Source organism: Aethalodelphis obliquidens, unplaced genomic scaffold (genome assembly GCF_003676395.1).
Source record: "Aethalodelphis obliquidens isolate GAN/ISIS:26980383/991018 unplaced genomic scaffold, ASM367639v1 scaffold6, whole genome shotgun sequence".
Lineage (NCBI taxonomy): Eukaryota > Metazoa > Chordata > Mammalia > Artiodactyla > Delphinidae > Aethalodelphis > Aethalodelphis obliquidens.
Genome location: NW_020837950.1, coordinates 54,351,777 through 54,364,739, shown reverse-complemented (window position 1 = coordinate 54,364,739; position 12,963 = coordinate 54,351,777). Strand labels below are relative to the sequence as shown.

General features: G+C 39.7%; 1 protein-coding gene across 1 annotated transcript in view; it reads left to right on the top strand.

Annotated features, from left to right (window-relative positions):
- Positions 1–12,963, top strand: part of PDE5A (phosphodiesterase 5A) — a 120,402-nt gene that overhangs the window by 75,737 nt on the left and 31,702 nt on the right. The window contains exon 11 of the mRNA XM_027103612.1: positions 8,778–8,924. Coding sequence (XP_026959413.1) covers positions 8,778–8,924 — 147 coding nt within the window. The remainder of the gene's footprint in view (positions 1–8,777; positions 8,925–12,963) is intronic.

The following is a 12,963-nucleotide window of genomic DNA, read 5'->3' as shown; positions in this document are numbered from 1 at the left end:
GTGTATTAGTCCCAATTGTAGTCATACATTTTCTCTGAAGTTTTACTTATAAGCACATATGTATTTTATTGGAATCTTGACATTATTATGTGCCTTCATTACATGATTTTGAAAAACCTTATGCTCATTATTCAAGTTGTTTTTATAGTCTGTGCCTCTTCCCTATTGAGATTTAAAGGAATCCATTTATATAATGTGAGAAAGAAGAAAAAATAGTAAAATATGTTAATATAGTTATTGAAGAAAATATGCTAATCTAGTCCTGCTAGGCCTTATTCACGTCTTTATTCTCTTTAAGATTTGGTTCCACATGCTGAGTTGGAATATTCACCTCTCTTTGTATTAGTAGGTTTCTTTCTCATTCATATTTGGATCCAATTCCTTCTTAGAGAAAGATATATTCTAACAGCCTTGTAAACTAATTGTGTGGGGTTTTTTCTTTGAAAACACATTTTCTGTGCATGTTAAACGTGGGGAAGAGAGACATTAGCCTTCTGTAAAGTGTAATGTGATGGCTGTCAGCGTGGCTTTGTTCAAAGACCCAGACCCAAACTACTCTGCATAAGAGTGCCCCAAGAGGCAGGCTAGTGATGGGGACTGATAAGGAGAACTTAAAATACCTGACTGAGCATCTCTCCTTGTGGCTACCAATAAACTCATCAAATACCTACATTAATTTTATTCCTGAAAATAATTTCCTTAAAGAATGGATCTTTGAGGAAAATCTCCTTCCCTCTTAACATCTGTATCGAATAAACATCAAGGAGTAATGTAACAAAATGCCTTCATAAAACACTGAAGCTAATTGGAAGAATTTGACATTTTATGGAAGACCAAGTTCAGTGGCTGCCTTTCTTTCAGGCTGAATTTAATAAATAACTTTCTGAATAAGGGCCTTTCTTAGGAGTTGACAATTAGGAGTTGTTTCTGTAATTTCTGTTTTAGCTCTTGAGATTTGATACTTCAGACCTCAGGCAGGCAGAATGCCTTTGATTGCAGTGTGACCTTTTTTGTGTAAAGATTATACAGTTGAGCAAATTGTGCAGCCACATGTCTTTATTTTCCTCCAAGGTTACCAGAGACTTTGCCACAGGCTAAATATATAAACCTTTTTCATGAGACATCCGCCAAAAATATGAAACTCAATAATTTTTAAATGACCCTTATATTTACCATACCCAAGTGTATTATTTTCCATGAACATGTGATTTATGGGCTTCAAGGAGACTATACATTTTATAAACGTATTATTTCCTATAAAGTTTCATTTCCACGCTTGTGTAAAAGGGACCCCAGTGTGTCCCTTTTTGTTGTGTAAATGGACTTATTTCATAATAAGAAATAGTTGAATAAAAGAAGGGCTGTCATTTGTCTTAAGTAAGGTACTGATAAAGCTCAGGAACAATTCTCTTTGACTTTAGAAAAATAGGTGACCTTACTAGTCAGGATTCTCCAGAGAAAAAGAAGCAGAAGGAGATTTTATATATGCATAAATGAGAGAGAGAGAGATTCTGAGGAGCTGGCTCACATGCTTGTGCGGGCTGAGAAGTCCACAGTCTGCTGTCTGCAGACTGGAGACCCAGGAAGACCAGCAGTGTCATTGAGTTGAGTCTAAAGGCCTGAGAGCAGGGGAGCTGATTGTTGAAATCCCAGGCCCAGTGCCTGAGAAGATAGGAGATACCCCATTCCAGTGGGCTTGGAGGAAGCAAGAAGGGGCACGTTCCTCCTTCTTCCACCTTTTGTTCTGTCGGGCCCTCAGTGGATTGGATGATGCCTTCGCACGTTGGGGAGTACAGTCTCCTTTACTGAGTCCACAGATTCCAATGCTCGTCTTATCCAGGAACACCCTCACAGACACACCCAGAAATCATGTTTCATTTGGGCACCCTGTGGCCAGTCAAGTTGCGACATAAAATTAACTATTACAAGTGACTAAAAAAGGTAGTTAAATGTGTACTTACATTCTCTGTCATTGTGTTGTTAGGGATCACTTACGCAAACTTATTAGCATCCTTGTGTTGTTGCACTTAAACGACATATTTCAATTTTTTGTGTGTCTATCTTCTCCATCAGACTGTTAGTTCTTGAGTCATAATAATAATAGCTACTATTTAGTGATTGCTTAACAGGAACCTGGTTTACATGTTTTGTTGAGTAACTGAGTGAATGATTCTGGAAAATTCAGACTTTTAGGAAGCCTATAATCTAGTATGAAATAACACAATTCACGATCCTTCAATGCATTCAACAAGATTATGCTTTCTTTTTTCTTAAAGTGATTATGAAGCTAGAAATAATTTAATCGTTGATGAAATGAATAAAACAGCGGCTAACTGGTCATAGAGCTTTCATTTCCATGAGTATAGCATGATGGTTAAGAACATGAGTCTAGAGAGAGATGTCTAGGTTCAGATTCCAGCTCCGTGATCTCGGGTAAATCTGTGACTTCTCTGAGCCTCAGTTTCTTCATTTGTAAAAAGAGAATAATGAAAGAACTTAGAGAGTTGTAGTGACCAGAGTTCCTGGTACATATGCCTCCCCCCCTATTATGTGTCAGTTATTATTAGTAATGGTGATAGTGGGAGGAAAAGCAGTTCTCCTAATGCAGTAGGAGCAACGTTGAGGCCTTCATCTTCTCCGTCATGTTCCAAGCCTTTTTGCCCAAGCCATTCTAATTATGCACCATCAAGAAAGTTGTTGGGGGATGGAGGGAATGAAAAGTGCCCACCAAACTGAGAAGGTATCTTGAGACTGAAAAACAAGGCAGGCAGCTCCACACAATCAATGGATCAGTTCATCGTAGTGTAACTTACAGGGCAGGATCGGATGGACAATTTGGAAGCATTCACAGCTGCACTCCACACCACTGAGGGGCCACTGGGACAATTTTATGGTTAATCTAGGGTATACGGGTATGTGCTTGGAAACAGGGAGTGCATTCCTAAGTCAAGATTTATGAATGGGTAGCTAGTCTCAGGGGGCTGGGAATTCGTCAGTAAAGGTCTTCATCATTGTTTGGAGCTAACAGAGCATAGAGGCCACCTGGACCTAATGATTGTTAAAAGTATCTATTAACTACAAAGCCCTTGATGACGGAGAAATGATTTACCATATAGTACAGTCCTGGGGAGGGTCAGTGGAAGGACAGGAGGAACTGTATGGGCCCAAGATGGTGTCAGTTATGCTAACAACCATACAAAAGTATGCACTCATTTTTGAATTAGCCAAAAAAGAACAACAGGTGGGTGGAAAACAGGTAGGAAGAAAAAAGCACCATGTGTTCTAAAATAAATGTAAGCCTTTTGTTTGTGAAGTGTAACCAATTCTCTACTTGAGGGGAGTTATCTAGAGTTGACCATTTTAAGTAACATCCTACCCAGAGCTGCTAAAAAGTAGAAAACTTTTGGTCATTGCTTTCCCATCCTGAGTTTCCAGTGTTCTTGCAAGTGAATCAATCAAAATTTAATGACACTTAAAACAAGCTGAAGCTGAGTTTTTTAAATTACAGTAGCGAAGTATTCATTGTGCAGATGAAAGAGGGAATTCAGCTATAAAAATTTTTTCAAAAGTAAATAAAGTGAATAATTGAACTGTAAGAGAAGAAGTCATAGTCTATAATTTATCCGTTGTGTCTCACTCAGCATGGTTCATTACTAATGTTTGTGTTATAGCTCTTTGCCAAATTAAAGTAAATATTATGAAGAACTGACTAGGTGCTTGATGATCACAAAAAGTTTTTCATTTATACATTCACATTTATCTATTTTATGTGGGTATTATATTAGGTGTTACAAATATAACAATAAGTAATCAATCTCTGTCCTCTTGGAACTTAAAGAATAGTGAAGGACTATATGTATAACTTAATTATATATTATATAATTATCAGAAAAAAAGCTATGACTGTAAAGTATAGGCATCATGAAATTATATACTATAGACATATTCTAGAGTGAATGGTTTGGGATATGTGTAGTTATCCACATCTTCTTAAATGTCTCAGTTCCATTCTTGGTGCCCCACTTGCTCCTGATCAATGCTCTAATGTTCACATAAGAGATACGGCAAGTCTGTGATTTCAGCAGCCTACAGGATGAGATTGTGTGTGGGTTTCGAGATCTGGGTCACTGTGGAAACTTTGTAAGCCAGAATCAGAAAGCCACTAGGCCATCTCCTTCCAGAATCAACCATCGCAGCATATGTTGGGAGTGAGAAAGCTGCTGCCAGAACTGAAGTCTCCACAGCTGCATAACACGCTCTGGAACCACATTTTAGAAAAACGGGTTCCTCGTGTGGTAGGCACTGTGTTAGTTTGAAATTCAGGTATACCTCATTGAAGAAACCAGATTTCATCTGGAACCCTAGCTGAAAGGGAGTCAGGGAAATATATTTTTGAGCTTTCTTAACTCTTCAGAAAATGAAGGCTCACTAGGAAAAGGTTGAAATAGGTGTTTTGTTAATGGAGTCTTGCTACAGTATCTACCACAGAGACCCGGAAGTGAAAGAGACAGCATTAATTAACCTTGAAAACAAATGGCAAAAACATAGACACCTCTCCCCACCTTGCATAAAAAAGTCAAATGATGGCAATTTCCAAAAACTCAATTTTTCATTTAGAGCATTATTGCAGTAAGTATAGAGGCTACCACGTACCCATGAAAAGCATAGTATCACCGTCACAGCTAAGGAGCACCATCCATTTACCTTAAATGGTGAGAGAGTCAGAGACGGAGCTTGGGCCTGTACAGGAAGGTCACTGGCAAGACTTAGATGCCACTCACAGGGTGGCCTTGGATTCCAAAGTGAGAAGGCAGTTATAGATCCTGGAGTCCTGTGGACACAGAGATAAATGAAACCTTAGAGACAACCCCCTCATTTTACAGGTGAGAAAATGGGCAGAGGTTGAACATCTTGTTCAGGGTGACAGAGTCAGTGGGGCATCGGGACTAGAACCCCTAATAGCAAACATTCCTTTACCATGTGCTTCACCTTGCTTTCAGGTTTCTCTTTTTATGATCATTATCTAATGCCAAATGCAGATGTGGTAGCTGATCTAGGATAATGCCGGCTGGTGATCAGTTTATTATATAGATTCTCATCAGTCAGACGGTACTCAGAACAGCTGGTTTTAATTAAAGATCACTGAGCAGTTAAAGTATTTTTATAGCTCTGAATACTGCTTCCTTTAACCCAATCCAGTCCTACTCCCAAGGATATGTCCAGTTCCACCCTTAGTGAATTTCACTTCCAGAGTTTTGTTTTGTTTTGTTTAATTTTTGCAAGAATGGTGAAAAGGGATCAAGACTTTAGAAAAAAGAGTCATAAAAAAGGAACTTGAATGAAGAATTTCCTCTAAAGAGTCACGAGAGGTAACTAGTTTCTTTATGAGTTTGAGTGGCAGATATAATTAAAGAACTCAGAAGAAAAATGACTTTGTACTACCAAACGGTTTGCCAGGTTGAATCTTTAACCCAGGGAGCTTTGTATCTTCTTTATATCCCGTATTTGGTTAATTTGACACAAATTAGAACTCCTAACCCTAGAAAGGCTTAACTATATTCAGATGAAGCACTAAAATATCTAATTGCTATTGCCTGAGAATTCACAGGCACTGTGCTTTCATGTGGGGAAATAAGCAGTATTGTGCAGTATTAGGTGGTATCATAGTTCCAGAAGTTCGAATTGGATTAGTCAACCATAATACATATACACATTTATAGCTTTACAGAATCTATAAAATATGTTACTTGTTTGTCTTCAACATCATGATGCAATAAGTTATATTATCCCCCAAAGAAAAACAAAGTCAGAAGTCTCACTTTGCAAATTCTAACAAATCAAACGGTCAGTGAAGGAAGCTATAAAAATCCAGAATTGTATATACATAACCTCTCCCAGAAATATCACATATTTTTTCCCTGCTATTAGTAAGATGCAGACTATTTCGTTTTATAAAATGGTAAGTTAGAATGACAGGCAATATGTTTTACTTAAAATCCCCTTTATCCCAGGCCCTTTCAGGGCAGACAGAAAGTTGAATTCTCTTGTGATGGTCAGAGAAGCAGTTTACGAGAGCTTTAAATGATGTGTGACTTTCTCATGGCTTATTAGCAATCGATCCCAAGAATTCCGAACCTCTGTATCACTGACCACAAGGTTCTGAAGGAAAATGTCTGCACATCCCCCCAGGTCAGCTTAGAAAGGTTGAGTCGTGGTGTGACGTGGCTGAACAAGCAGAAGAGAAGCGTCTTTGCTCTCAGGAGAGAGCGGTCGGGAGTTAGAGTGTATAACGGGGCGAGGCACAAGCCATGTTGGCCGTCTTCCTCCCGTTGTGTTTAGAATATCCGTTGTGGAAGGAAAGAGGGAAAACTTCCTGCTCTAAGAATAATGATGCCCTAAGGAACAAACATCTGTTCTCTTGTGCAATGTTTAAGGGAAGCAGCTGTCATCTGCTCTGAGTTAAAAGGTGGGCCTACTCCCACCTCCACACTTCCCCGGTCCCCTCAAGCTGTCTGCTCCGTCTCGATGTTGGAGGCTGGTGTAAACAGCGCTACCCTTTCTCGGTGCATTTTCAGCCCTCCTTTCTTCCCCTAGTTCAGCCCACGCATTAGCCTGTCGAATTGACTGAACAGAAGGCGTATTTCCTCGTGAATTTTGGGCTTGGGCAAAAGAGTCTTGGTTTGGGGTATGAAGAGGGTGACATTCTTTTAAAGTTTAATCAGGTCTGGTATATGTAAGTAAAACACGAGGGTCCCGATGAGCAGAGAATGTGCGTGCGCCCTCAGGCTGGTAGGGAAAGTTCTAGATTGCTCCATAAAGTTTTAGTAGTTTTGACCTTTTTACTTCATAAAAGATGGAGGGAAGGCAGAGAAGTGATATACCAGATTCTCAGAAGAAATTTAAGGGGTTTGGAGGGAATCAAGGAAAAAACATTGGAAAGAACCTGGTTTTCTTCCCTCTGCCCCACACCAAGTTAAAGCCTCTTTTCATCACGTCAATCTCAGCCACATCTGGCTAAGGCAGTTACAGTGCTGGCAGAGTGAATAGTCAAGGGGATGGAGAAGTGGGGTTCTTACAAGTTCTCATGCCGGCAGGGGCGCGGCAGGAAATCTAGGAGAGAAGCCTGACAGCTTTGCTCAGTATGAGGGAGCCGGGGGGCCTCGGCTGTGGCCAGCATTGCTTCATGGGAATTGGGGCTCAACGTGGCCGGATTTTCCAGGAGACGCCAGAAATCCTGTTTTGTTGTTAAAACTCTCCCAATTTTTAAATAGTATAACAAATTCGGTGGTTTTTAAAAAATATTCAGTACCAAACCAAACGAATTGGAATGCATTTGCCAGGTCTGCTAGTTTTCTAACTCAAGTTAATGGGCTCCACTCTCCTAAGAAGTTTTGGGACCTTAAAACCAGAACTTATAACTCAAATTAAGTGAAGGGAATAAGATTTTCCCCCTTCCATTCATTTAATAAATATTCATATTAACAAATATCAAAACTGTATCCATCAGTAGACACAATGGATACAAAGATGTGTAAGGTACAGCCCCACCTGTCAGTCGCAGTGTATTTAGGAGACAGATAAACAAGAAATTACATTATAGTGAACTTCGTGTAATTAAACAGGTATTCCCAAGGTGGGATTAGCTCTGAAGGGCATTTAACTCTTCTTTGGATGGGAACTGTGTCTTAAGTTCTTTAGTTAAAGAAAGTAGGAGAAGCAGGAGGTAAAAGGAACATTGATTTAAAAAAAAAAAAAGAGCAAGGTGTATTTGAAGAAATTGCAAGTGTTTTACTACAATTAAATGACTAACAAATCAAAACTGAGGATGTTAATTAAAACACAGATCCCCCTCCAAAACACCAGTTTCTTAACCCATCCCAGACCTACTGAATCAGAATCACTAATTCTATTTTTTTTTTTTTTTTTTTTTTTTTTTGCGGTATGCGGGGCTCTCACTGTCGTGGCCTCTCCCGTTGCGGAGCACAGGCTCCGGATGTGCAGGCTCAGCGGCCATGGCTCATGGGCGCAGCCGCTCCGTGGCATGTGGGATCCTCCCGGACCGGGGCATGAACCCGTGTCCCCTGCATCGGCAGGCGGACTCTCAACCACTGTGCCACCAGGGAAGCCCACTAATTCTATTTTTAATAGGCACCCTAGGTGATTCTTGTGGTCAGGCTTGAGTAAAGTAGGTTCTGTTAGTCTCTAGATTAGAGATTGTGTCAAATCTGAGAGCAGCATAATCTGTCTGCACTGGAAGCCAGGCTCCAGTCCTTACCTGGCTGTGCTACCATGGGTAAGGAAGTGTTCATCCATGCTCACGTTTCTGTACTTGAACAATGGAGCTAGAGTATCGATTTCATAAGGTTGTCTTGAGGATTAAATGTAAAATGCTTAGAACATTATCATTATCCTGCTCACCACTTATCCTCTGGGACGGGGCCAATAATTACTCAATAAGTATCTGTTGAACGAATAACACTGAGGAGGTATAAAGGGGCAGGATCACTGGAGTCCTTAGTTCTGCCTGCTGTTCTAGGTACAGTTACCCTCTCTCCTCCACCTGGCCTACCTGGAACCATATTAGTTACCCACATGTGGCTCAGTTTAAAAAAAAAAAAATGGAGTAACTTCTACATTAAAAGATTTCTAGTATATGACATTAAAAGGAAAAAAAATAAACACAGTGTGCTATTTCCCCATAGCAAAGCAAGAAAACTTTGTGAATCACTGCTGCTTTAACAGCTTTATCTCACTTTCTTCTTCTCCCCTTACCTAAGGCTGCCATGGTACCATCTGCCCAGACACTTAAAATCACCGACTTCAGCTTCAGTGACTTTGAGCTGTCTGACCTGGAAACGGCACTGTGCACAATCCGAATGTTCACTGACCTCAACCTTGTGCAGAACTTCCAGATGAAACATGAGGTAGGAATGCAGTGGTGTCCTCTGGAAAGCGTGTGTGTGTGTGTGTAAGGGAGAGAATTAGTTTTGGACACTAGTATGGAATAAGGATTTTTAAGTTTCAGAGATTCATATACTGTCACCTAATGCATACCCAGCGTGTTTAAAGAAAAGTTATCAACCATTAAAAACACATGTATTGGGTTCCCACATGTATCAAGCACCAGGTTGAAGAATAGGGGAGAATATTCCCAACAGTGAGAGCAGCGTGTGCAAAGGCAGGATGACAGAAAGCGAGGTTGGAGGCATGGAGCACTGGAGAGGGGCTGAGAAAAGCAACCAAGAAGCAGATTCTGTAGAACCTTGTACACTATTCAGAGGAATTTGGATTTTATCCTGAAAACAATGGTGAGTCACTGAGGAATTTTAAGTAGGGAAGTAACGTGATCTGATTGTGGAGGTTACGATAACACAGTAGAAAGAAGGACCAAAACAGAGTGAACTCCTTTGGAAGTGAGGGAGTGAAGAGGTTGATGTGAAGCCAAGCTCTTGGTTCAAACAGGGTCACCCATATGGAGTGAAGATGAAAACTGATTTTAACCCCCGTCGATTACCTTATTCGCCTCTCAGAAAATAGCAAGACTGAAATCAATACCTTCTAATACCAGTTGGGAGATATCAGGGAATTCTATTCTGTTTCATAATGGATACGTGTATCTCATCAAAGAATAAGGGAGAATAGAAAGGCCGATATGAAAAAAAAAAATCAGTAATTTGCCTTTAAAACTACTTTTTTTCCAGTCAGTTGAATGTCTAGTCTCCTCGTACAGATTTCCTATCTGGAAATGTAAATACCTTGAAGGCCTCCACTATCCAGCAATCCATTCATTCATAAAATGAATATTTATTAACAGTAAGCAGTGTATCCTGTACTGTGCTAGGTACACATTTCAGTGATGATTCGTCCCTGCTCTCAAAGCCTCACTGAGGCATGAAAACTGAGGGCTAATATAGCTAAGGTTAATACAGTGTCATTTCTGGTATTACTGGGGGCCTGAATCTAGTTCTTTCTTTAATTTAACCGGTTTATATTACTCTTGGGTGAAAACAAAGACCAACTGTCTGTAGACTCTTCTCTAGTAATACTTCACTCCTGTAAGAGCGTGTTGATTAAGAGATCATATCATTTAATTATTTTAAGAAGCTCTCAAGAAAGGTTCTTTGGTTGTTATTGAACCTGTTTTACAAATGAAGAAATTGACATAGCATGGTGGAGTAGAAAGTTCATGGATTTTGAGTCATAGCTCGACTAGTGATTACCTCTGACTTCTTTGGGCAGTTAATCTCTCACATTCTCAGTTTTGTAATCTGTTCATTGGGAATAGTGGTACGACCTCCCCAGCGGGAGTCCTGTGAGAATTACACATGCATCTGTGAGATTGTCTATTTGCATGCATGTGTATGTGTGCACCCTTGTATATTTCGATTAACACACAGGTGTAGAGTACATGTCAGTTATCCCTTCCTTAGACCAAATTTGACCATGGTTATATTTCCCTATCAGATTTCTCTGTGGTAGGTTATAGGGCTCATTTTAAAAAGCCTCTTCTATTAATGGAATGAAGATCTCATTTAGAGCCAGAAGTTCTAAACGCAAATCTCAGTTCTGCTTCTTGCTAGTCACGGAACTTCTAAACCTAGATAGCGGCTCAAATCCCTTTCCATTCCTGAGATCGCCCATACTTTACACTAGTGCTGATTCTGTTGAAAGGGCCTGGACAGAACAGGAATATGATCCTTGTACCTATTTATGAAAGTCTTATATAAGTTGATTTATTTCTTATTTCTTAAAAACATAAGCTTTTAGATAGCATTTGAGTGTTGGGTATGAAGATAGTCACTGAGAATTTCTTTTACAGTCTTTTATTTTTACCTTTCCTTGAATGTTTATCCATTAGGCAGATATTTCTCCTCGATGTCTCATTCATCTACTCTCATTTTCTGTTTGAATAACTCCTATTCTAATTCCGGCCAACATCAACACGAACATTGCTATTATTCTGGTTGGCCTTCCTGCCTTAGTGACTCTTCTGGTTTTGTTTATTTGAGATATTATTGTCACTGTACATTTCAGATATAATTTTAGGATGATAAAATTAAAATGTGACTGCTAGAGAGGATGTTAAGCACCATGAAGTGCCCCGACAAAGAATATTTCCTACTGAAAGTTATGTCAGATCTTCCTGTCTCTGCTTGGCTTCCAAATCTTGAGTTACTCTCCTATAATTCTTGCTGATCTCTGAAGCAGATTCTTCAACTCTACTCCAACAAATCTGCGTGTGCTGTACTTGTTTTCCTTGACCTTCTGTCTTTTACGTGTCGTTCCTCCCCTGAATGGACAGGACGGCTCCACTTCCAAGTCTGCTCCAAGTATGTTGTGCCATAACATACTCTTCCTCAGAGCCTGACTTAAAAATCTCTGTTTCTGGGAGAACCCTAGGATTGACTTCATGCCACTTGGAATGCTATTGACAGTTTATAAATTTGTGCTCTCATTTTTATGTGAATTTATTTCCTTTATATGTGTGCTTTTGTTACTTTCACTCACTACTGATTGAAATTCTTGAAGGCAGGAGCTAAGCTGTGTTTTTTCTTTCTTCGCTTTCTCCCATAACATCTTAAGGATGCCGTGCAGGACTTAGGGAGCCTAATGTTGGAGACTGATTCAGTGTATTGAGCATGCTCCCTAGGGTCTTCCAAACTGCACATAATTACTCAGTAGTCCTGTACAAAAGATTGTACTACAGATTTGAACACGCCAGGCATATCCACCAAGCATTAAGCAGATCTGACCATAATTTTCCTAAACGCTGTTAAGAACATTTGATAACAGAATCCAAAACTGTACTTGAATCTAGTTACTAATGAGATACAGTTGGGTATCCATTGGGTTACCTAGTTCAATAGGCCCATTTCCATAGAAGCAGTATAGGGAGTTCCCTGGCGGTCCAGTGGTTAGGACTCAGCGCTTTCACTGCCATGGCCCGGGTTTAATCCTTGTTCGGGGAACTAAGATCCCACAAGCCACGCAGTGTGGCCAGATAATAAAAAGAAGCAGAATAGAGTAGTCCATCAGGAATTAGGTTTCATAAAGTCATTTTGGTCATTATTTCACATTATATGCATAAGTGCCTATTTAATTATATCTACAGATTTATGATTAGTAAAGAGATATGTCCATAGGTTAAATTTCTGGGTTTTCCTGCTTATTTTCCTTGACTCTTTAATTAATCACCAGTAATTTTCCATCACACTTCACTTTCTAAGCATATCAAAGAAAATTAATTGCTCTGACTTAAAATTCTCCTAATAAGATAAATCTATCATCTTCGGGGTCGACTTTGTTGAGAAATGGTCATGCTGCAGTGTACTTCAGGTTAGCATGTCAACCTTAGGCATACGGAAATCCTCTGGGAAATATGGTTACTCGGGGGTGAAAGAGCTAGGGGACATTTGGGTTCTTTTTATCAGAATTCCCTGTGAACTGCGTCATAGAACAGGAACAAAGAGACCTGAAAAGAAAAGGGAGGATATGAAAGCATTGATTTTTCTGCCAAATCCTCTATAAACAATTTCTACCAACAAAGAAGAAACCTTGTTTTTGGCCTACTTTTGCAGCCAATCAAACTGTGTTGAATATTGTTAAAGCAACATTCGTTTCCCTGGTACTTTTTCTATTCCCCAGGGCAATGCCCTTTGTGTTTGAAATATCTCCAGTGATACACGTAGGGAGAAGCACATATTTATTTTTAGTGATCCCCAAAAGTATAGTAAATCATTCAGTATTGAAGAGAGGCAGACTCTGATGCTAACACAAACACAAAATTATCAAGCTTACAGCCCATGAGTCCCTGGGGATTTTACTGAATACACCACTAAGGAGTTGAATTAAACCCAGCTTGTGAGATTTTTCTGAAATCTATCCTTTTTTTCCCCATCTTTTAAAATATGTGTATCACACACACACACACACACACACACACACACACACACACACACACAC